General features: G+C 30.0%; 1 protein-coding gene, 1 non-coding gene and 1 pseudogene across 2 annotated transcripts; 2 read left to right on the top strand and 1 right to left on the bottom strand.

Annotated features, from left to right (window-relative positions):
• Positions 1–371: 371 nt before the first annotated feature.
• Positions 372–1287, bottom strand: LOC117171000 (annotated as a pseudogene).
• A 10821-nt stretch (positions 1288–12108) lies between these two features.
• On the top strand, positions 12109–12180 carry Trnag-ucc. Its single transcript has one exon. It is a non-coding gene; the product is annotated as a tRNA-Gly (tRNA).
• Positions 12181–16281: 4101 nt separating this feature from the next.
• LOC117171660 (superoxide dismutase [Cu-Zn]) lies at positions 16282–22918 on the top strand. Its single transcript, XM_033359168.1, has 4 exons — positions 16282–16558; positions 16663–16759; positions 22463–22650; positions 22733–22918. The coding sequence occupies exons 1-4, from the start codon at positions 16493–16495 to the stop codon at positions 22841–22843; spliced, it is 462 nt and encodes a 153-aa protein (XP_033215059.1). The 5' UTR covers positions 16282–16492; the 3' UTR covers positions 22844–22918.
• Positions 22919–26019: the final 3101 nt, after the last annotated feature.

Here is a 26019-nt window from a genome sequence, read left to right as displayed (position 1 = left end):
TTCCAGCTTTTCCATTTTTAAGAAAAACACAGAGGCGTCTTGTTCAGTGTGCTCTGAAACCTAAACTAACATGGCGATCGGGCTGAAACTATAGCTACAAGCAATCTAAGGATGGTACTATAGAACGCCACCTCAAGGTAGGCCTAGTGGCGCCATCTCTTGGTCAGGCCGGAAACTTATCAATCCACCCTCGTACAAGCGGAAGTCTTGACGCTGCCCTATGCACGTGCCTCCTTGGCTAAAAACGTGTTGCAGCGGACGTGAAGGTCGAATCTGATAATAAAGTACGAGGGCTGTTTGATAAATCAGTGACTTTTTAAAAAAGAAATTTTTTTCGGCAAAAGTGTTTTATTTCTCAACATAATCTTTTTTTAGTTCGATACACGTAGTCCAGCGTGTTTCCAATTTTTCATGCCTTCCAAATAATAGGTTTTCTCAAGGCCCTCAAAATAGGCGTTTGTTTCGGTGATGACCTCTTCATTCGACCCAAATCTCTCACCGCCCATCCATTTCTTCAGGTTTGGAAACAGGAAATAGCCGCAAGCGACTAAATCTGGAGAATATGCTAGATGAGGTATCAGTTCGTAGCCCAATTTATGGATTTTTGCCATCGCAACTACACACATGTGCACACGTGCATTGTCCTGATGGAACAACACTTTTTTCTTCGACAAATGAGGTCGTTTTTTCTTCAAATTAGTATCGAATATGTCCAAAAGCTCTGAATAATATTGACCGTTGATTGTTTTACCCTTCTGAAGGTAATCGATGTGAATGATACCGCGTGCGTCCCAAAAAACTGTGGCCATGACCTTGTTGGCAGACAGACCCACCTTGGCTTTCTTTGGTGCACGTTCACCCGAAGAAACCCACTGTTTCGATTGTTCCTTGCTCTCTGGTGTGTTGTGATGGATCCACGTTTCGTCCACGGTTACGAAACGGCGCAAAAACTCGTTCGGATTGCGGTTGAACATCGTCAAACACTCCTTTGAAGTGGTCACACGGTTGCGCTTATGGTCGAGTGTGAGCAATCGCGGCACCCATCTCGCGGATAGTTTTTTTAATGTCTAAATATTCATGTAAAGTGTGATGTACGCGCTCACTTGAGATACCTACAGCCTCAGCCACCTCACGCACTTTCACTCTCCTATCGTCCAATATCATTCCATGGATTTTATCGACGATTTCTGGCGTGATGACCTCTTTTGGGCGACCTGAACATTCGGCGTCACTTGTGCTGATACGACCACAACGGAACTCAGTAAACCACGTCTTAATCATTGACATTATTGGTGCAGAGTTCCCATAGTATTTATCAAGCCTTTCCTTCGTTTCAGTAATGGTTTTTTTACGTAAAAAATAATGCTTAATCAGGACACGAAATTCAATTTTTTCTATTTTCGTTCAAATTCACGAGGTTATGTGCTTTCAATGGCTGTCAAACACAAACTAAATGACCCAGCTTGCTCAAGATTTAACAAGAGTCTATTCATAGATGGTGTTGTCGAAATAAAATACTTATTTGCCGAAAAAAAATCTCATTCAAATGTCACTGACTTATCAAACGGCCCTCGTACTTCCGCTTGTAATTTAAAACATTCATAATTTTTCAACCATTAATGCGATTGATTTTAACCTTTTCATAAAACTTCTTTGAACCTTAATCAACAACTGTGTCACTGCAAGTTTTCCGTTGCTTGAAATTCGCTCAATAAACGAACCGCTTGAGGTTTGAAATTCATGATTCCTACAAAGTCTTAAAGAAAAGTTAACAACTTTCTTGTTTATAAAAATATTCACGTTTTTCTTTCTCGAATAGTTCAAGAAGACTTTAACACGTAATTTACTGTCAACAGAATCGAAAAATCTACAAAATTGGATAAGTTAGGACGAGTTTAAGTGAAAAAAGATTGAAATTTTTTGTTTTTATAAAATCTATTTTTTACCAATTCACTCAAAAACTATCAAACTTACAAATTTTTTGAAAATAAAAAGAGATGCACGGTTCAATATTTTTGTCTAATTTTTTGAATACCTCATCTAAATAACCATATCTTGAAGCAAGCAGTAATTTTTTCGATAAAATGTTTACATTTTGTTAAATAATCAAAAAGGGAAGAACAGTAGTAGTAGCAGCACGCAGTGTTAGCTGTATATGCATTTTCGGCGCGTATAATCTAGATTATAATCTATAATGTAATGATTTTATTTTAAAAATCGGCTCTGCGTGCTTCAAGATATGAGAATTTAGGAGACGTATGCAAAAAATGAGTAAAAAATATTCAACTAGTTTTTTTTTACAAACTACCACGTTATTACTGCAAATATTAAACGAGTTTCATGAATACTTTTTCCAATTTATTGTAATTATATAAATAAATTACTTCTGCTAATTAAAATTGAAGTAATCAATGATTACATAATGTCAGTTTTTCTAACTGGCCGATATCTCGTAACAATGCCCAGCATTCATTCGTTCCGTTTCATTCATCACCCTGCGGGGACTCTATACTGACTTGAGTTTGACAAGGGCGACCAGGCTCGCTACGGACATGCATGTACAGCTCTCATTGAGTGTCACTGCTATTGTTCTCTATTTTGATTATTAAACAAAATGTAAACATTTTATCGAAACCCCGGCTCTGCTTGATTTGAGATATGGTTATTCAGATGAGGTATGCAAAAAATCAGACAAAAATATTCAAAAGTGCGACCTCAAAATTCGGGCGCGATTGCCATTCTGATAAAGGGCCTTAACAGAGAGCGGACGAGCGTAGTCTGAAGTTGCGCACGGAGCGTACCCTCGGATCCCTCGTTGCGGAGAACTGTCGCATGAGGGGAAGTGGTGGGAGAGCCGCGCGAACATTTGAATGTCTGTGGCTGTGATGAGCAGACACAACTGAGTAGAATGAAAAGAAAATAGAGCGACAAATGATACGTTGTCATTAATGAAAATAAAGGGTGGCTGCTGGACCTAGAAATCAGGAAAGACAATGAATTTATTTTTTGACCTGGAATTTTACAAATTTTTAGAAAATAAATCTGTCCAGCTTAGATTTCAACCGTGCTTTAAATAATGAGCTAAATTTTAATATTTTTCAATTATGATATCATTCATTTTAAAATGCGTAATACGAAAATCTTTCACTTTAAAAATGTTCTATTTTAATTTTTAAGCGTACATTTTTATTTAAAGAATTTTAAAATTCAGTTTTAAAGAATTAAAAAATTATAAATTATAAATGTGTGAAATAGATGGTTTAGGATTTTTTAAAATCATTTCGGTCGATAAAACGTTAATATAGATTAATTAATAATTTTTAAATTGAACTGTACTTTAAGTATTAGAAAGTAAATAATAATTGATTTTACACGACGATTCAGAATCAGTTCATAATTTTAGAATTTCCAGATTTAAACTTTAAAAATTAAACGGTTTAAATTTGAAAGTCTTATTAGTTAGACAAATGTGAAGTTCCAATTGAAACTTTATAAAGTATTTTAAGTTCAAAACAACGTTAAAATAATATATTCGTAAGTAAAGGCTTTCATTAAATTTCAAATATTCCATTTTTAAACCATTCAATTTTTTTTTAATTAAGAAAAATAACCATTTTTTAATACATAGAAATATCTGACTGTTCATTTAAAATCCGTAATTACAAATCAAAAACACAAAACTAAACAAAAAACTAATATTTTCCACTGTTACCATCACCACAAAATCTTTCGGACATTATACCCTGTATATTATGTTGCAAGATTTTATTAATTTTATTATATTTAGAACGTTTATAAATACGATTTATGATACCAGAAGTTCAAAGAAATACTTCACCTATTAGAATATAACGTTTTCATGCTTCAAGTAATTGATAATATGCTGTAAGTGCTTAATTTCTTCAAAGACTTTTCCATCTGTTTCTACTAAAACTGTTTTTTCATTATAACTATTCTGACACTATCCTAAAACGAAAATTTCATCACATTACTATTTTTTTTAATAAATAAAGTCATTTTATGCAAAAAACTAATATGAAAATCAACCAACGCGGGCATTTTTTGTCAATGACACCATGCCCCACACTGACGTATATATCCCACTTTTCCCTACTCGCAAGGCCCTTCGTCTTTGCAATATAGCTGTTTTTTCCTATACTTTTCTACCTGGCATACACCTGCCCAAATCTCAGCTTCATGCAACATAATGGCGTGTATGACATTCATAAGGGATCTCTGGTTGCTATTCATGGATCAAGCTATGTTGGACATGAGCCTTGAAAGCATAGCAGAAATATATGTTCTTGAAAACCGTTTATTCTAACTCAGGGAGTCTTAAAACGTCGACATTCAACGAAAACTAAATATATTCAAATTCACGCTAATCTAATACCTCCCATCATAAATGATGAGAGTTTAAAAAAGGCCTTAGTGGATTTGTCGAATTTTTTTTTCCTATTCATGAAAATTGAAGAAATTTCATAAAGGATCTTGAACCTATTGTTTACTAGCTTTTTTCATACGTGAACTTTATTCCATTTATTACATATTGCCATCATTATTTTATAGAATTAGGAGATTAATCTGTCTTTATTTGGCATGAAATTAACGTATATAGATTCTAATTACACAAAACAATAAGAATGTTATAAATATCCCCAAGAACACACCATTGCAGTAATAAATGAATGTCCTGTCTCGCTCATTATTGCTATGGGGCCTTCCATAAATTGCGTAACACGTTTTTGCCTGAATTACCATTCATTTTATTACATAACGAAACGCGATTTACAAATAAAAAAATTATAAGAATTTAAAAAAAAATAAAACAACCTTACCATTTTTACTGTTCACAATTTAAAAATTTTCAATTGCAAATCTATCAGATTGAATAAATTTAAATTTTAAATGTTCAAAATTGAACTATTTCAAAAGAAACATTCAAAATTGAATCATTTTCTATTAGAGTCATTAAATGTTAAAGACTCTTCAATCGCAAATCTTTTAAATTAAAGAATTTTTCATTGTAAATCTTCAAAATTGGACTATATACTTATTCAAAAAAAAAGTTACAAATCACATCATTTTAAACTTTAAATATTTCAAATTCATGAAGCTTTAATTATAAATCTTAAAAATTAAAGAATTGGAAATTGGAAATGGTTCATATTAAAGCATCTTGCATTGTATATCTTCAAAATTTATCTACATATTAAAAAAAAACATTCAGAATCTTTGTTTATAAGCTTCAAGAATTTTCTTTTGTAACTCTTAAAAATTTTACAATGTTGACTTATAAACATGTAAAATGTTAGATTTTGTAATTTTGATAAATTATAATTAAAATTAGTGTAATTTTTATGACATATATTTTTTCGATTACGAAGGTTTATACTAGGACAGTATAAATCTTAAATCGTTCAGATATAAGCATTTTGATTTATACTTATTATTTAAAATTGAAGAGTTATTAATTACAAATCTTCCAAATTAAACTATTAAGAAAAAGCATTCAAAATTAAATCTTTCTAAATTATACTTTAAGGTAGACCAATTTCAGCAAGATGCTAAAAATTACGTCATTTATAAGCATAAAAATTACAAATTAATCAATCTTCAGTTATAAGTCTTAAAAATTGAATCATTTTTTGTTTGAAATCGCCAAATTGAAGAATTTTCTATTTTAAATCTTCCACATTTACCTACATATTCCAAGAAGAAACATTCAAAATTAAATATCGGCCTTCAAAAATCTTAAGCATTGAATAATTTTAAATTCTATATTTTCAAAATTCAAGAATTTTCGATTGCAAAACTTTAAAATTGTAGAACCTTGAATTGCAGACATTTAAAAGTTAAGAATTTTTTAATTTTGAAAATGTACAAATCAAAGTTTCGTAATTCTTATGACTTACGTTTGAAATTTTCTTAATCTGGAAGATTTATATTTGAAAAGGATCAAATTATGATCTTCCAAATCATCATCATTAAAGAATGCTGATTTATACATCTTTAAAATTAAAGAATTTTCAATTATAAATTTAAAAAATTGAACTAGATATTTTTAAAAACATTCAAAAATAAATTACTACCGTTACAGCATAAATCTTAAAAATTGAATTATTTTAAATGATATATTTTAAACATTCAAGAATTTTAAATATTAAAAATATAAGAGTTTTCAATTTGAGAAATGTATAATTGCAAATACTGTAATTCTTATGACTTACATTTGAATTCTTTCAATTCGGAAGATTTAAATTTAAAAAGATTCAACTTTTCATCTTCAAAATCATACAAATTCAAGACCTTTAATTTATAAATCTTTAAAATTGAAGACATTACAATTGTGAATTTTCAAGATTGAAATATTAAAAAATAGACATTCAAAATTCCTTCTTTCTAAATTATACTTTAAGATAGACCTATTTCAAAAATATGTGCAATATTTCATTATTTTAAACTATATACGGAAAAAATTTTTTTAATGCGAACGAGTGAATCGAGAATATATTAAACTCAAAGAATGTGTCCACTTAGATTAGGTAAAACATTTAGTTAGTTTGAGTTAAACATTTAATTTATTTATATAAATTGTTCTCGTAATGAATAATTTGGACAAAGTTGCTAAGTTCGACATTTTATTATTTTTGACAGATTGAGTATAATTTTATTATCTTTAGATTAGAAAAACATTTAGTTGTTATAAAAATATATTAACTTACAGCAGTCAATTTTTTGTCTGCTTTCGAGAAAATGAATTTCCCTGAAATACGTATAATGCATTTGGAGGTCAAGTTTGTTGTTTTTCTCGCGTTTCTTAATGTTTCAACATAGTTACCACCTACAATCGAAAAACTTGTAAATGTCGCCATTTTATTTCGCTGCTCCCATAATGCGCCGGTGCTCTTCCAACAATTCCTTCAGAGAACTATTCTTAATATCTCTATTACAGCTATACTTATTTGGGGTTTGACTATACGTGTTATTTTAGAATCACAAGTCAATTTATAATCGCGTAAAATATAAGAAGAAATCTAGTTGAAAAGAGATTTGGGATAAATGAATGTTTGTAACACACGGCATTAACAAAAACAGGGTTTTAAAATAAAATCGAAAAACTCGTTATTGCACAATTAGAACAAAACCAGAAATTGATGTAAGTATACGGAAAACTCATAAAGTAATAAATATTCGCACAATTCAAAAAGGACGCGCTGCCGATTTTCAAATTGATTGACTTGGGCGGTCGATGCTCTTGTCAATCACGAACTGACTCTTAGGACGCTACGCTTGACTGTCCACCCCTCTCGCTTTCTCTTGTACCAGACCCGTCGGAAAATCTTTTCAGATTTTCTTGAGAACCCCTTCAGTGACGGATCGTCAAGAATAATTGCCCTGGTTACAAATTGCGTCCACTACATTCTCCTTTCTGTATTCCTGTACCATCAGGAATACTATTCCTTTTTACGAGTATGCACAACTTCGTAGCTAGCCTCTTGTACGTCCCTGTAGTATAAACAGTCGTGATGATCCCTCGCATCCACTTGTTCCGTGGAAGCTGGTTATCCCAGATAACAACCAAATCTCCGGCATCGAGATTCTCCGTTCGTCGGTACCACTTTATCCGCCGGTTGAGTGATGAAAGGTACTCTTTCGCCCATCGATGCTAAAATTGATCAGCCAAGATCTGAGAATGGCACCACTGTTTTCTGAGCACCAGGTCGTCAGTTAGGAAGACCCGTGGTGCCCCGGGAACCGTATCGTGTTTCTTCCACGGCATTAGAAGATGATTGGGTGTGATGCTGTCTGGGTCATCTGGATCATCTGAAACATAAGTCAAAGGTCTGCTGTTCACCGAGAATTCGGCTTCAGCAAATAATGTTTGAAGGACTTCCTCCTTCGGTGCTCACTCCTTCAACGTAGCCTGTAGTGCTCTTTTCACGGACTCCAACATCCTTCCCCAGCTTCCTCCCATGTGCGAACTTCCTGGTGGGATGAAGTGCCATTCTACTCCATTGATGGCTGTTTGTCGCAAAATCTCGTCCTGGTCGAACTCCTCTAGAGCACTTCTCAGTTGTATATTTGCGCCAACGAAGTTGATGCCGTTGTCTGAAAACAATCAACTCGGTTTTCCTCGACGACTGATCATACGTCTCAGGACCATGATCATGGAGTCCGTTGATAAAGAGCTTACAAGCTCTAGGTGTATAGCTCGTACATTTACGCAGGTACCTCTTCTCGTTCCTTCTTCCTATCGTCACCTGGAATGGGCCAAAGTAGTCCGTTTTTTGCAGGTCAGCAAATTGTACCCCTGAGCTCTTACTGCGCTTCGGATCTTCGTGATCGAGTACGTGGAACGAAGATCATTAAACACTCGTTCTCGCCCAATGTGTGCTGATTTCTCGTGGTAGAATGCGAACAGGAGCTGCACAATTGGGCTTCCGCCATTTAGAATGACAGGCTCCCGCACAAATTGGCTGTACGCGTTGATACTTATCTTGCCGTTCATTCGCAGTAGTGCGTCCTCATTGAGCTTTGGTGAAAGTTCCAGGATCTTCGAAGTAGGTAGAAGCTCTTTATTCTGCTGCAGCCGTTTCCGCTTAACCGCGAAATTCTGTCCTTGTTGTGCTAGTTTCAGCAATTCCTTTTCCCCTTTTTCAATTTCTGGTGCTGTCAGCTCCCTCCCTCCTATTCTTCCTCTGCCACGGCACTTCTGTATGAAGCGAAAAACTCTCGCCATCGTGTAGATCAGTCTGGTTCATGAGGTGAATCTGGAAAAATGTATAAGAGGTAGTTGTTGTTAATCAAGAAAAATTATGAACTCTCGTTTGAGTTCCATCTCTGCTTTCTTCGAAACTTCTGATTTCGAAGTTTCTTGCGGCCACTCGTGTTCTTTTTTTTAAGAAAAATTTCGAACGCGTGAACCATCGACGGGAAGAATCTATTTCAATATGTTCCGCATCCCGAGTCGCATCGTCGGGTACGTTAATCTTTATCTTTACCCACCTCCATTCATTTACCAAAGTCCAGTCCAGCACCTCATATAGCCGATGCGCTACGAATGGCTGGTACATCCTTGCATCCGTTCGATCCAGTTCAGCACTGTCGTCGAGTCAGTCCAAAAGATTCTTTTTCGTATCTTCAGGATGTGTTGTGTAATGATTGTTTCAGCCAGCCTACTGCCCATCACTGCTGCCTGAAGTTCCAATCACGGAACTGTGAGCGGTTTTAGCGGCGCGACTTTGCTTTTGGAAATTACTAGAGTCGTACGTAAGCCTACCTCCCCCTCCAGTCGGAAGTATCCGACTACTGAAAATTTCTGTGTGTTCGCGCTGCAGAAAATGTGAAGATCAACTTCACGTAACTCGCTGATTCCCAAGGCATAGCAGCGTTGAATTCGAAGTTCGCTCGCATTTCTCAGATCTTCGAGCAATTTGGCCATTTCAGCGTCAAATCTCCCGGAAATAATGTATCCCAATCAAGTCCGGTTCGCCAGATATCTTGGATGAGGATCTTTCCTCGAATAGTTATCACCGATAAGAGTACCAGTGGGTCAAACACAGACATAATTAGTCTTAGGACTTCTCGTTTTGCCGGTCTCTTTTCTCCGCTCATTAAACAACCGTCTATTCGCGGAAAGTTGACGGTAAAACTAAAAATATCTTTTTCCGGTGAACATGTGACCCCTAGGACTCGAGCGAATTCTTCCTCTCCGATTGCTACTTCTATATCTCGCTGCGCAACGAAGTCGATAGGAAGTGCAGTCAAGACTTCCTCTGAATTCTATATCCAGTTCCGTTTCTCAAATCCTCCTTTATTATGAATATGCGCTACCTGTTGCGCTCTCGATACAGCTTCCTCGACGGTGTCTGTACTGTCAAGATAATCATCCATATAATGACGTTCAATTATTGCTCGACTTGCTTCTGGATAGACATTCTTATAGTATTCGGCATTGCGATTTTTTATCTCCTACGCAACGTATGGTGATGAAACTGCCCCGAATTCCATCTGCAGTGTTATAAGTTCTCCCGCCTGATTATTCCGACCTAAAAATCTTTGAGCTCCGCGATCCTCCTCTCGAATCCATACCTGATGGAACATGTCTCTCAAATCCCCGCATATCGCTACGGTTCGTTCACGAATGATTAAGAGGATTCCAGTCAGTGAGTTATAAAGATCGGCTTCCTTTAAAATTCTGTCATTAAGATTCACTCCTTGTGCCTTGGCTGCAGCATCCCAGAATAGGTGAATTTTTCCTGGCTTGTTAGGGTTCGTAATTGTGAAATGAGCACATACCAGGTTTTCAGGTCGATGTTCTTTTCTTCTTCTGCAGTCCGTATTCGCGCATAGCCATTTGAGTAATATTCTTCGATTTTTTTATCGTAATGTACCTTGAAAACGGGATCTTTAGCAATTTTCTTCTCCAGTGTACGAAACCGTTGTTCGGCTATCTTCCTACTCTCTGGTAGCACGTAGCTGTCACTCTTATAGAGTAGTCCGGTCTCCCAGTGATCTTCCCACAGTGATCTCCCAAAGCCTTGACTCGGATATCAACACCAAAGCTTCCGAAATTTTTGCATTTGAAGACCTAAGTCCTCATCGTCAGTGTGGTGGACGAACAATATACACTCCTCGTTTACCCCTGACGTCGTGAAGGGTCCGTGTATCTACCAAACTAGGGGTTTCAGTATCGCAACGGGTTCGTTCATCTTTCCTACGATGAGTTTCAATGGAATCTTAACATGGATGTAATCTTCTCCGATCAGTATTTCGGGAGTGACTGCAGCGGTGTCTGGAAGGTCCATATATTTTAAGCGTGCTCACTCAGCAACGTCCATCTCGACTGGTTGACACGGCTAGTCAAGTCTTCAAGGGTCCGAATATCTTTCAGGTAAAACGTGTCAGCATTCCCTGTGATCTTCACAAATCGAAAAAATGTAAATTACAATTTATGGCTATAATTTCTCAGGAGTTTAAATCGCAGTTTTCGATTTAAGTTATAATGTTTATGATAGTTGAAAAAATGTAGTTTAAATCATCGACAAATAGAAATGGACCGGTAACGCTTTGGGGAGCACTGAAATGAGCTCTAGAGAGGGAAAGAATATATGAGATGTAGACCTGCCTTTACTTATTTCAGGACTCTGTCAAGTGAATTGGTGGCCCCGGGTATTGCCTAAATATTCTGTACGGTTAATTAAAAAAAATATAAACAATACATTAGAAATTGAAATTTGTAGTTATAATAAATTGAATTTTAAAGAATATTCATGTAAAATAACCTGTTTCAGATAGATTATTTTAAAAACTTGGTAACCTTAAATTCTTCTTGAAATTAGATTGAAAATGCTACAATAATAATTGTTTTGTGAGTTCAAAAATAATGTAAAAACTGTCAAAAATTTAAACAATATTTTTATAACATTAAAAATAACCATTTGTGTTTCATAGGTACAAAACTTCATATTTTGAGGTTATGTTTTTGTTGTAATATTTTTTATTTTACAATATTCAATAACTTTACTTACGTATAAAAACATATCCCCATATAAACGTCTTGACAACGCCCACAAGCTACAAAGGCTGCCACCATGTTTTATATTTATTTACAATATATTATAATTAAATAAATTATAAATAAATCAATTCTGAAAAGAGCAATAAACGTCACATTATTGGGGCTCTCGCGACACAAAGCACGGTCCTGTGCTGCGCCAAACTTCACCCAACGAAAATATTCTCGACCAATCAGCTTTATCTAGAAAGAGATAGGTTTACGTCTCAAATGTTTTCTCTCTCTAGAGCACATTACCGTTCTCCCCACAGCATTACCGGTCCATTTCTATATGTCGATGAGTTTAAACGTTGAGACACTTCATATTGGAAAATAGAATTAAATTTATTTTAAAATATCAATATATTTATTACAGTACTTATTATTTTCACATATAAATATGTAATATTCTTAAAGAAGTTGTTTTTAAGCTTTATATCAGTAAAGGTTGATAAATTGTCCTACGCAATATTAATTTGTCAATGCACTTTGATTAAGGTCATATAGCGACTAATTCTTGATAGACTATTTCCTCAGGAATTGTACGTGCGATGGTGGTGTAATGGTCAGCATAGTTGCCTTCCAAGCAGTTGATCCGGGTTCGATTCCCGGCCATCGCACACTTTTTTGTAAACATGTATTACCTTTTTTTTGCGCACAATACTTCGAACCTGATTATGATATTTTCGATTTCTTAATTTCTAGTAAAAGATTTACATTTTTTTCATCTTTATTTTGCAATTTTTTATTTTGAATTCGTGTAGAATAAATGCTGACTTTTGACTTTTTTTTATTAATGACTTTAAATTAAACTTTTCATTCAAATTCTAAAAAGTAAAGCAACTTGAAAGTGTTTATTAATATTAGTGATTTTTAATTGTATAGTTTCAAACGTGTCAACTTGAATTTAAAGGCTGCATTAAAAAGTTAAATCTGAAATTTTTAATCGCTTGGTTTGGAATTATCTATTTTAAGAGACTGAAAATACAGAATCTTAAAATTCTTAATTTCACTATACTCAAAATTAAAGAAAAACAGTTTAGGATTCAGCCTAGTTGAACTCTAATTTACTCAATATAGGGTTGTAAAGTTTCACAAAATGTTGGAAACGTTTTAAAGTTTTAAAAGTTTCAAATATTATTTTAAGGTGGGAAAAATGAAAATATTAAAAAATATTATTAAGTATTAAATTTAAACATTTAATTCTGTGTTGTCGTATGTTAATATTGACATAATATAAATCTTAACATTAACAATAAACAAAAGTAATATAAATTAATATAAATATTGAATCATGTATTAACACGACGCCATTTTAGAATTTAAGAGCGTGTAGTTTCAAATCAAAAATAGTTCACTGGAACATAAACTTTATATTCTATGCAAATATTTTCATTTTTCTAAACTGTTGACTTTAAATTACAACTAAATAAAAAATCCTATTTACTTATCGCATGCTTCGATATCTTTCTCTTTTTCCTAAATTAATAGAGCCCAATAAAAAATCCAACTATTTTTCGTTGAAAGCTCATTCCTTTTGGTAGAAAAGTTTATTATTATATTTTTGGTTAAGCATTCATGTTTTGTAATTAAAAATTTAATTGATGGGATTCAACTGCTTTTGACTTAAAATAAAAATCTTGTATTGGTGAAATCTTAACAATTACCTTTTTGGTTGAGAATTAATCTTTCATGTTTAAAAATTTAACTACTTGGTTAAAACTTAAAAAACTTTTTCAAAAATTCATGTCTTGGTAGAGGATTCATAATTTTAGTTGAAAATTCATATCTATCGTTGAAAATGTAAGTATTTAGTTTAAAAATTGTTGTTTTTTTTGTTGTTAAAAATTACTTTTTTCTGAAAATTTAAATATTTCATTTGAAGGTTCATCGAATAATGTAAAGATTCATCTCTTTGGTAAAAAATTCATTTCTCTTTTGTTGAGAATTATTTTTTTTTTTTTTACTTTAAATTTAACTATTCTAGATAAAGGTTCATCATTTAAGTTAAAAATGTTTATATGTCTTTGATAGAAAATTTATATTATTCGTAGAAAATATGTATTTTTTTATAAAAAATTAATCTTCTTTGTACAAAATTCATCTAAATATATGTTTAAAAAATTAACTATTCGGTTGGAAATTTCAAATTTTGTTGAAAATTTATGATTTCTGGTAAAAAATTCAACTGGCTCATTGTTAACATTTCTATAAAATAATTATATTTGTTACAAATGAATTGAATTTTTAAAGAAATATTTAATTTTTGGACTGGCGAGGATGCTTTTCGACCAAATACTCAATTTTCAAACAAAAAAGATTCAAATTTAACCCAAAAAAATTGCATTTTCTATCCAAAAGGACGAATTTTTCAACAAAACATTCGAATTTTTAACGAAAATAGATTAATTAAAAAAAATTTGAATTTTCAACAAAACAATTAAACGTTCCACAAAATAGATGATTTTTTAACCTAAAAAGATTACTTTTCTACCAAAAGTTCAAAAAGAAGAATTTTTAATGAAATAATTAAACTTTCAATTAAATATGTAGTAGAATTTTCTATTAGAGATCCTCCAGGATACTCCAATTCTAATTGGTGTCGCTTTAAATCATCATTTTAAATTCAAGAGGATTTAATACATAATAAAGACAACAGCGATCATATAAAGATTGGAAATTATTGACCATTGATGGGGGATTTTAACTAAACGAGATAAATTACTTTCAATTTTATTTTGTATTACAAAGTTACAAAATTACGAAGTTAAATTTACTAATTTTCAATAAGCATTGAATTAAATTTTTTACTACAAAACATGAATGCTCAACCAAAAATTTAATACTAAACTTTTCAACCAACAGGAATGAACTTTCAACGAAAAATAGTTTTCAACCAAAATTACAATAAAATTATAAATTTATAACAAAACTGTACCTCGGTTACCAAACTTAAAAATTCGAAAGAATATATTAACCATTTTTTAATTATTTGAACAAATCTAATTTGTTTAAACAATTCTTTTTCCAAAAATATTTTAAAACCGCATTTTATAAATTAAACTTAATATTGTATTATTGTGAGGAGTAGTAAATTATGCTAAAAACTTTATGGCAATGTTTATACAATTAATTTTTTTTCCTTACACATTTTTTTTTAATTGAGCATGGATTTTTTACGAATAAAAATTGTTTAAACATTGTCACGTCGTTTTTAACCAAATTTACTTCTCGAAACCATGCAATATTATGTTTAATTCCGAATTTTTAACCCGATAGCTTTCAATGGAATTCAGTGTAATTCAACAGATTTCAATCATTTTCAATTTTAAGAGAATACTTAAAACGATTTTAAAACATCACAAAGATTTCCAAAATGACCAGAAACAAATCTCGAAGATTTGAAGACAAGTTTAGGTGTAATTTAAGTTAGTTTAAAAGATATTTCCGATTTTTTAAATTTTTAAATAGATAAAAAAACATTTTAATACTTTTAAAGATTTCTGAAAATTTATTAAATATTTACATTTTTTTCTAAGGCTTAAACGGCCATAACAATCTTCCAAACTTGTTTACATTGTTTATAAAATTGTGTAATCTATTCTCAAATAAACAAATTTTATTTTAAATTGTCTGGATTCTTTTTTTAAATATCTGAAATATTCCGAAATCTTCTCGGCTAATGGATAAACGTAACATTATGGATTAGTTCAGGTACAAGCAACTATGTATATTTAAGTTGTGCACATAAAATCTCAAGCACTGCAAGGAAACATTCGAAAAAGTACAGACTTGAGCATGAAAAGTGTAAGGAAGAAGCTACACAAATTTCTCAAAAATGAGGTATTGAACCAGTCTTTGTAGAAAAACGGAAACCAAAGCGTAAGAAGTATTTTGATATTAGTGAAGAATTTTTAAAAAGCAATGTCTTTAATCACACTTTAAGGTGCCTAAGGTCTAATTTTACATTGTAAATACATCGTTTACAGAGAAATTACAGATTCGATATAATGAGGATTTCACAAAAGAATTCCCCTTGTAAAGTCATCAACTTTATCCCATTTTTAGCTAGTAACGGGTTGAATGAGACATCAACAGTAAAAGATGTTTTCCGCACTTTACTCATTAAATACAGCTTCATGGAAGGCGATCTTTTAGAATTAATCTATTAAGAATTTATTTAACTCTGCATGTTACAGTATAGCAATTTGCAAAAGGACGTTCAGCAAATTAAAAAAGATAAAATTCTATTTACGGAATAGAATGCATCAAAGTTGATTCTTAAATATATCTCTACTGACAATCGTACTTGATGCAAAATAATAGGATATCGAAATTGTTATTAATAATTTTGTCAAAAAGAAAGCGAGACGAATTGCAATATAGCAACGTACAGATAATTTTTTAACTGTGCAATACTATTTTTTAAGTCAGAACTATGTATAATTTATTATATAAATTGTCTAAAATAAATTATAATTTGCAATATATTATAAAAAGAACTATGTGAGATATTTGTTATTATGTATTTTCGATATTTTCAAACTTTTGAACTTCTCATTTTTGCATGAAAACCTTTACTGAATCCATATCCGTAATTTTTAGGACGTGTCGAAATTTAAAAACCGGAAATTGGTAATTCCTAGAAACTCTCTAGAAACTGAAAATAATTTTCTCTCTATTATTGGCAGCAGTGTGAAAACTCCCCATGTTCTTCCGTTTTGTCATTCGTGCGTTCTGTTTCATCCGGCAGCGGCAATACGTATTTACTTTATATTTTTGCAAGAGCAGGAAACAAGAACGTGCAAAGTACATTTTTTCGTCGCTTGTGAGTCAGCAAAAGCAGGATTCTTTTGCTGTGATATTGATTAGGCCGTGATACGCCAACTCAATCGTTTCAATCTTCTCAGTTCGCGATAAAACACTGAGGAAATGGCCGTTAAAGCAGTTTGCGTTCTTCAAGGAGAAGTCAAAGGAACCTTATTCTTCGAACAAACAGTAAGTTGATTAAAATTCTTAATTAATTATCGGTTCTAGCACTTAAAATTCGACTTGGCACAATTATTTAATCGTGATATCACTAATCTTTTTCTTATTTCCAGAAAGACTCTGAGCCTGTCAAGGTCACCGGCGAAATTACTGGATTAAAAAAAGGATTACATGGTTTTCACATTCATGAATTTGGTGATAACACGAACGGTAAACAACCTTTTTGTATTATCTTCTCGGCTTTTGATTACTTTCATTCGTCTTATTGTCCCATTCGTGAATACAATGGAAAAGCAATTTCCGGTTAACAATAATCTTTGGAAAACGGGAAATAAGATAATTTTTTTCCAAACCGTGGAAAGATTAAACATTTATTTTCACATTTAGAAAAGTAGAAATCTATTCTCGGCGATATAAAAAAGTCAGTGTGAAATAAACAATTTATCTTGCATTTCAAGTAATCTATTATTATTAATTAAATCCTGATACTTATAAATGTAATTAAATCTTTCTTTGCAAGATTTGACATTTCGTACTTACTCAGGTGACCCTAACTGGCATTTTTTCTGGACCGTGTTTAATTTTCCTTAATTATAACACAAAATTGAATAACAATGCTTATTGATTCATAAAATTATATTTATATTGCTGTATTTAACTGTTTTGTTGACTTTTTTTAAAATTAATGTTTTCGAAATGAAAATTTAACCATTCTATTTTTTTATAATTTTTTTTTTAAATTGATGTTTTTAGTTGAAAATTCAACAGTTTCTTTGCATTTTTTTATTCCTTTACAAAAAATTTTCACTATTTAGTTTTGTTTATAAAATTTTATTTTTTGGTTGAAAATTCAATAATTACTCTAGTTAGAGGATCATAATTTTAGTAGGAAATTCATATTTTTGGTTTAACATTCAGCTATTCCAGTGGAAGCTTCATCATTTTAATTGAAAGTTCGTTTAACTATTCCAATTGAATACTCCATCATTTATCTTTGGTTAAACATTTATTATTTTACTGACAGTTTACATTTTTAATTTTTGATTGACTATTTATCTTTTTTAGTTGAAAATTCGTTGTTTTTTTTTGTAAAACTTAATCTTGTTGGTTTAAGATTCATTGTTTTTAGAGAAAATTCATCAGTTTTGTTGAAAATTTATTTTTTAAATAAGAATGTAACTACTTAAATTAAATATTCCAATTTTAGTTAAATGCTGATTTTTTTTAGTTAAAAATTCAACTATTAGGTTTAGAATTCATGTATCCTTTCGAAAAATAGTCGTATTGATAGAAAATTAAACTCTTTTCCTTAAAAATTCATTTACCTTTTAAAAATGCAATATTTTACATAAAAAGTTAGGAATCATTTACATGATTATTATTTAATAATTATTTAATTTACACAATAATTTTACCTAAATATGCACTGAATTTTCAGTATAAGAAGATACAACTAATTTGTTTGAATTATTATTAAAGTTCATAGAATTTAGGGTCAAATTCAAGAAATTAAGTATTTTTTGGTTATTATATAAATATTTAACTAATCAATGGTGTCAGAGCTTTCTGAAATGAAGATATTAATTAAATCCCTAAAAGCTGAAAAAAAAATTATTTATAATAAATGTCGCAAAATTTTATATATATTTCGAGTCTGTTGTTAAAATGCAAAATATGCGAATGACTGCATACTTCATGGAAATGAAGGCCAAAATAATAGATGCGATAATTTTTTTTTGAAACGTTTCGATAACTATTTTGAACTCTCACCAGTCAACGAAACAAAAAACATTTCTTAAGTATAAGTATTGAGAATTAAATTAAAAATAAAAATTTTATTTATTTGAATGTTAATTAAATTTTTATTGAATTTTAAACTACAATCTATTTAATTTGTCTAGCTTCAGGATAAAAATATTCCATTAACGTTTTATCTCAATCCTAAACATTTTAGTTTGAAATTGGTCAAATAATTTGTACATTTTTTGTTGGTAAGATTTAAAAATAGAATTGGAGACATCAAGTTTGTGATTTGAAATTCAAATGACTTAATTTTAAACGTTTTCGGTTTAATTGTTCAAGTTATGACGTTCAACTTTACATTTCATCAACTTGGAATATTCGATTTTTGTAATTATTTAACTTTGTATATTAACCCTCCGTTTAGAGACTTCTTTTACCTACCTTCCGTTTATAGACAGGGTCTTTTAAGTCCTGTTCAGTTTTCGAACTATTTCTGGCTCTCAAAAAGTTTAGTAAAATGCAGGGCTATTTTTTTAAGTAACTACTACATACTTCAATTGTTGTTGGTGTCAAACGTTAAAAAATTTTTTAAATAAAAATTGGAATTTGGGGGGAAAATATTTTAAAAAATCGATGCTTGTTAAAAAATTCATAATTTTGCAACAAATAACATTTTTTTAAATCATTGCAGGGATCGAAAGCTTACACTATGAGCTTCGAAAAAAATATAGGTCTATTGGCGGTGTCTTCAAAAAGTTAATTATAATCAATAATTCTGCCATTTTAGTAATTTAATAATGATAAATAATTAATCAAAGTTGATATTAAAATCGAAATTTAAAATGATTCAGCTCTTATTTTTGCACTGAGAGACTTGATTGAGATACTTAAGTTTATTTTTTGTCATTTATGTTTTTAAGACTTGTTATTAAAATGTTGTATTTTTATTAATTTTTATGAGTAATTTACTTTCCATTAAAAAGAAAACAACTCAACAACATTTTTAAAAAAATTATTCCATATGGTTACAATCTGTTTATTTATTATCTTTATTTTTTATCAACAGAAAATAATTTAAATTCAATTCAATTACAATGTAATCGAATTCTAATTTATAATCTGCAACTAATCATTTTTTTTTTTAATTTAAATATTAAAAAAACGAGAAAGGAACTTAAAACTAATTTAAAATGTACCAAATTGGCTAAAATAAAAAATTATATGAGTCCATCTATCACTAAACAAATTAAATTTTTGAGAAATTTGCACCAAAAATTTGAAAAAAATTAAATTCAGTCTGCTTTCGTGGTAAAATCGAATGTCATCCACAATAATTGCTGATATGGTAATATCATTTCATGAATAATAATAGCACCATGTTTTGAATACAAGGTCTTAAGACGACCTTTCATCATTATAACACTTCTTGAAGTTGACTTCCATTCTTTTTCTAGACTGAACGCTATACAATTTGAATACTACTTTTTGCAAGAATTTCTTTCTCTAAACGTAAAGAATACAGATAATAAAAATTCATTTTCTAAAATTAATTGCTTATGGTGATTATAATCTTTAAAAAAATGTTCTAAACCTGAAATTTTTATTCTAAATCTTATCATTTTACTGTTAACTCATTTGATTAATTTTTACACAAAATTATGTAATCCGGATTTTCACTTTATATATTACATTGCTCAATTTCGAACGAGTTAATTTCAGGTTCGAAACTGTAGATTTCAAAATGATCAATTTATGTAAAACATTTCAAATTTTAGACACAGTGAAAAAGGGGTAAATAGGGGAAAGATTAAACATTAATTTTCGCATGTTAAAAAAAAGAAACATTCTTTTTGTAGGACATTTTATATTTTTAAATTATTTCAAATTTAGTTGTTAATGACTTCTATCCATTGCAGAATTTATTAAAAAAAAAAGAATATACTTAGGTTGAAAATCCATTCACAGACATATAAAAAGGTCAGGCAAGAAAAATTGATTAAATAAACAACTCGTCTTTTTTAAATTACGTCCTTAGTATAATTAATACTTTAAATATACATTTACAACTGCATTTTCAGTGCTCTTAAACTCAAATAAAAAATAGTTCAAATTAGAGCGCCTAAAATATTTCAGCTTTAAAGTTTTCTTTAAATCCTAAATAGTTTAGTTTGGAATGGTTCAAATAAATATTTGTAATTTTTTATTGATAAGATTTAAAAATATATTTTCAGTCTGCTCAATGCGCTTGTAAAGATTTAAAATACAATTGAATTTCACTTTGCAGTTAATCAATTTGTAATATTATATTTTTTAATTATTCAACTTTGTACATTTCAATTAAAAATTGTTCACTTTATAATATATCTGCTTAAAATGCATTTTTTCACTGTTGTAATTTTATATTAGATATATAAAATGTTTCAGCTTCAACTTTTTTTAAATAGTGTTTCTTTTTTATTATATTTTCAAATATCATATATTTGAAGAGAAAAGGGAGAAATTTTTAAAGAGTGGGAAAAGAATAGTGAAATTTCCCTATCATTGATTCTGAACGCCTCATTTTAATTCAATCGTTAATTTTATGAGACTCTTATTTTTTAATCGTTCAATTTAGAACGTTTTAAATTTTAAAATGTACTTCTGAATGCTTGTTTTCAAAATTTGTTTATTTTTTCTTTTTTTAATTAAAATTTTCTACATCAGTTTATATTTTGACGGCTTTTCATTTGATTTTTGACTTTTACCATTTGATCACTTTAAAATCCTTTAACGTTGTAATTTTAAAATAATTCATTTTTGAACACTTGCATTTGCAAATCTGAGTAACCGAGATTTTTTTAACCCAGAAATTACCGGACATTTTGTTATTTTCTTCTAATATTTAAACAGGGTGTCTAGCTATCTTGAAAACCTGCAAATGTCCCTGAATTTCTAACTAGAACCTTTAATTTGAATTTTTTGCTTTTAACTATAAACAGTTTGTTTAGAAGATTTCGCAAAGATTTTAAATATTTTACAAAGATTTCGAACATTTAACAAATGTTTCAAAAAATTCAAAGGTTTTACCAACATTTTAAAAGATTTCACAATTATTTGAAAGATTTCATAAAAATGTCAAAGATTTCAAATGTGCTTAAAGTTCAGAACGTTCAAATGAAAGGAATTGTCTACTGATGACTTTCTAATTAGAAAAAGTGCTAAAATACTAATTTATTTATATTGAAAAGTACTGATTACAAAGAAAACTTACATTGCATTATTTTAGATTGAAGCTGGAACGATATTCCTAGATAAAATAGAATAGGGAACAATTGTTTCGTTCATTTAAACATTCAGAATTTTCGGTACATAAATTTTAAAAGGAGTAGAGTACACCAGATTTCAAACGATTTAAAAATATTTTAAAGACTACTAATATTTCAGGCATTTCACAAAGATTTTAAAACTTTCAGAAAATTTCAAGCATTTTAAATATTTTAGAAAGTGAGTAAATCACATTTCTCAGATTTCGGAACATGTCAAAGATATGCAATGAATTCCAATGTTTTTTGCAAGATATCAAAATATTTCAAATGTTTTAATGATTTCAAATGAATACAGATTTCAGAATGATTTCATAAAAATGTCATAGATGGCAAAAGAATTCAAGAAATTCAAAGATTTCAAAAAATCTACACCAGATTTCAAGCAAATTATTTGAAAGGTTTCAAATATTCCAGGGACTTTTAATAAATACACAATATGTAGGAAATATTTCACAAGTTTTCAAAGAATTTATGAGGATTTGAAAGGATATTACAAATTTAATAACATTACAAAGTTTTAAAACAATTTCAAAAGGTTTCAAGAAATTTGAGAAGGTTTAAAAAGATTGCAATGATTTTAAACGAAGATTTAAAAATGTTCGCAAAAATTAAGAATTTTTAATTTATGATTCTGATATCTTTAGAAATCGTTGGCCGATATAAAAATGGAATGTTTCATCTTTTACATGTATAACGAACTGTTATTTGATTATTTGACGTGAAAAGGAAGACCTGAAAAAACTTGATTTCTTGACCTCGAAAACATGGAACAGACCTTGAATTTAGTTCCTAGGAATCGCTGAACATCCTGTTAAATTAGAGATTTTTCTAAAAATTAGGGAGAAATGTAGATTTTAATTTTTAGGCTGTACAAGTGCTGGGCCACATTTCAATCCTAGTGGAAAGGAACATGGTGGACCAACTGATGATGTTCGTCACGTTGGTGATTTAGGCAACGTCGAAGCTGGCGACAACGGTGTAGCAAAAGTCAACATAACTGACAAGCAGATCCAGCTCAAGGGTGCCAATAACATTATTGGGAGAACCCTTGTGGTAAGTGTTCATAAATTTCAAAAGACCTTTTTTTTTATTAAAAACTGAAATTTTACCATGTGTTACTTCCTTTTTGTAACAGGTTCACGCTGATCCAGACGATTTTGGCAAAGGTGGACACGAGTTGTCCAAAACTACTGGGAACGCTGGTGCTCGTTTGGCCTGTGGAGTTATTGGAATCACGAAGAACTGACTTAATCGTGATGCAAATTCGAAACTTTAATTGAACATATTATGTAACTAGCTTTCAATCTTAGGTTGTAAAAAATAAATATCATTCCTCTTTCTTGATTATATCTGTCTTTTTTAACCGGGTTTCTACCCTACCTTGAAACCCTGAAATTGTCAGGGAATTTTAATATAGGATAAACAAGGGTATTACCGACATTTTTTAAAAAGTTTTTAGAAAAGGGAGACTATTAATTGATATGCTTATCGTTTGGTAACGAAGATGAATTCATCTGAAAGGGCAGATTTTTCCCGTTTTCAGATAGTACCCAGTAATATAATTATTCTTTGCCAAACTATTGTTATATTTATTTTAAAATAATTTATTAACATTCAGTGGACAACATTTTTCCAGAGAACGACACCGGTATTGCTTTTGAATTTAAACGAATTTAGAAACTTATTTTTGTAAGAAATATTGTGTAATTTAGTTGCTTTGAACAATAAAAAAAACATAATTTTGTATAATTCTAGGTGTTTCTAAAAGAAAAGACGAACTTTTTTGTGGAGAAGGAATACCTTCAATATTACGTGATTATGCTCGTTTGAACAGTTCACGAATTTGTCATTCACTGGTTTTGAAGGTATGAAACAAATATTTCAAAAATATTAAACAAAACACATCTATTTCTACGCGAAAGAACCAAAACTTCAAAGTTGTTTATCTAACTTGTTAACAAAATTTTTAATTGTGACATCTCACCAAATATTATCAAACATATATTATGTTTAGAATTATTTGCAGCAGTTTAGACGATTAAGGAAACACAACTCTGGGTAAATCTCAAATGTATGTATCTAAACTTTTTTTTGCATTAAAAAAATGTAGATGAATGCATAATATCTCAAAAATATTGTGTCAGAATTTCAAGCCGATCGGAGAAAAATTGACGGAGTTATGAGTATTTGAGTATAAAAGAATTATAGAGTTTTATTTTGAATTTTTTAGTGTGCAAAACTTTAAAGCGTTTTCCTGAAACTTGTTATTTTTTAAGTCCGAGTACGCTATAACTCAAAATATACTGGACAAAAATGAAATTTTGCACAATGCTTCTTCACATCATTCACCAGATATACATGGGAGCTTTTTTTTAAATAAGTATTAATTTTATAATAACAAATTAGCCAATTTTTTTGAGCGAAAATTGGTTTTTTGGATTTCAAGCGCTACGAAAAATTGGAAAAAATCATCCCAGCAATGAAAATTTAGGAAAATATTGTTCAAACATTGCATTATTATATGGAAATTGGCTGAAAAAACTCACACTATCAGTATTGCCAACAAATTCTTAAACACATGCATGAATATAAATTTACTCATTTTGTACTGAATAAATATTGAAATACAAATTACATGGATAATAGAATATTTATGCATGCGCAAGTATCTATTTTATATCTCTGGAATTTTATTGAAAGCATTTGCATTGCACGAGTTAGGGAATTTTTTTTTAAGACGGAATTTTTTCGAGGGCGTGGTAATTTTTTTTAAATTGCAGTACAAAATTGAATAACAATGATTCTTTACTTGTTTGTAAAAGTAGCTTTATAGTACAGTACTTACCTATTTTGTTGAAAATTCGTTCTTTTTCTTGCTTGAAATTAATTTTTTAACTGAAAATTGAACTATTTTATGTTTGATTGAAAATTGACCGTTTTTAGTCGAATTAAACTATTTTATTAAGAAAAAAATTTTTTAGTAGTTTGGAAATTAATTTTTAACTGAAAATTTTTGAGTTAAATATTACATAAATTTGGTTAAAAAATCATCTCTTTGGTTGAAAATTCATATTTTTAATTCGAAATTTGACCTTTTAATTTATGGTTGAAAAATTATCTTTTTTTTTTTAAGTTAATTATTGAAAGATTCATCTTTTTAGTTTAAATTCAACTATCCTAGTTAAATATTTCTCGTTTCAGTTGAAAACTCATTACTTTCTCCAAGAATGCATTTTTCGAAAATTAGTTGTTTTTTTTTTGCTCAAAATTAGTTTTTCTTTAACTGGAAAAGTAACTATTCCAATTGAATATTTGATTATTTTAGTTAAGTCCTTCAGCTGCTGGCGGTATCGTATGGTACAGCGCGTTTAATCGCTTTTGAATTAGTTAAATCTGTTAAGTTTCAATGAGTTATTTGAATTATTAGCTATTTAATTAATTAGTTAAATGAGTAAATTAGCTAATTAGTTTAAGTTACTTAAAGTAGCATAACTAAAACATCGAAAATGAGTTGAAAATCCGCGACGGAAAAAAACCCGCAGCTGATTGGTTAAAATTCATCTGTTCGGTTAAAAATTAATTTTTTTAACTCAAAATGAAACTATTCGATTTTTGGTTGACAATTCAGATTTTTCAGTTGAAAATTCATGTATTTTTTTAAAACATTCGTCTTTTTTGGTCTGTTTTGTTGAACATGAATCTTCTTTTTTGAAAATTTATCTTTTTGGTTGAAAATAAATCTACTTGGTTTGAAGTTGAACTCTTTTGTTAAAAGATCATCTATCTGGTTTAAAATTAGTCTATTCCCGTTAAAGGTTCATAGTTTTAGTTAAAAATTCATTACTTTTGTTGAAATTTTTTTGTGGTTGAAATTTATTTTTAAACCGAAACCTTTTTGAAAATGTAATATTTTAAATTGAAAAGTTTGAAATTTGAAGTGGTTTAAATTTAATTTAATAATGTATCTACATTAATTTTACCTAAATATGCACTGACTTTCCAGTATAAAAGATCAAATAGAAAAAAGTGCATTATTGTTCAAATTCATGAACTTTAAGACACAAGTTCAAGAGCTCGCCTATTATGTTTTTAGTCTTATTTAAATAATCGTTGGAGCTAATGTATGTAAGAATACCTTCTAACATAATTTGTCAAAGCATTCTCAATTAAATATATTAATTAATTCCCTGGTGCCTAAAAAACATTATTTATAGTAACTTCGCGAAATTGTATACGTATTTCAAACCGATTGTTTAAAAAAATGCGAAATATTGCAATAGCACCGTACTATAACAACTATATTTGGAAAAAAATGGAATTTTCAGGGAATTTTTTCTGCAGGATTTGAATCAGACACCTTCTTTAAAGATCCCAATTATTCAGTAATTTAAAAAAAAATTCTTTCCAAAAGCTTTTAAATAA

Source organism: Belonocnema kinseyi, chromosome 4 (assembly GCF_010883055.1).
Source record: "Belonocnema kinseyi isolate 2016_QV_RU_SX_M_011 chromosome 4, B_treatae_v1, whole genome shotgun sequence".
NCBI lineage: Eukaryota > Metazoa > Arthropoda > Insecta > Hymenoptera > Cynipidae > Belonocnema > Belonocnema kinseyi.
Note: the sequence above shows the minus strand (reverse complement) of the source record. Positions and strands in the feature narration are given on the sequence as shown.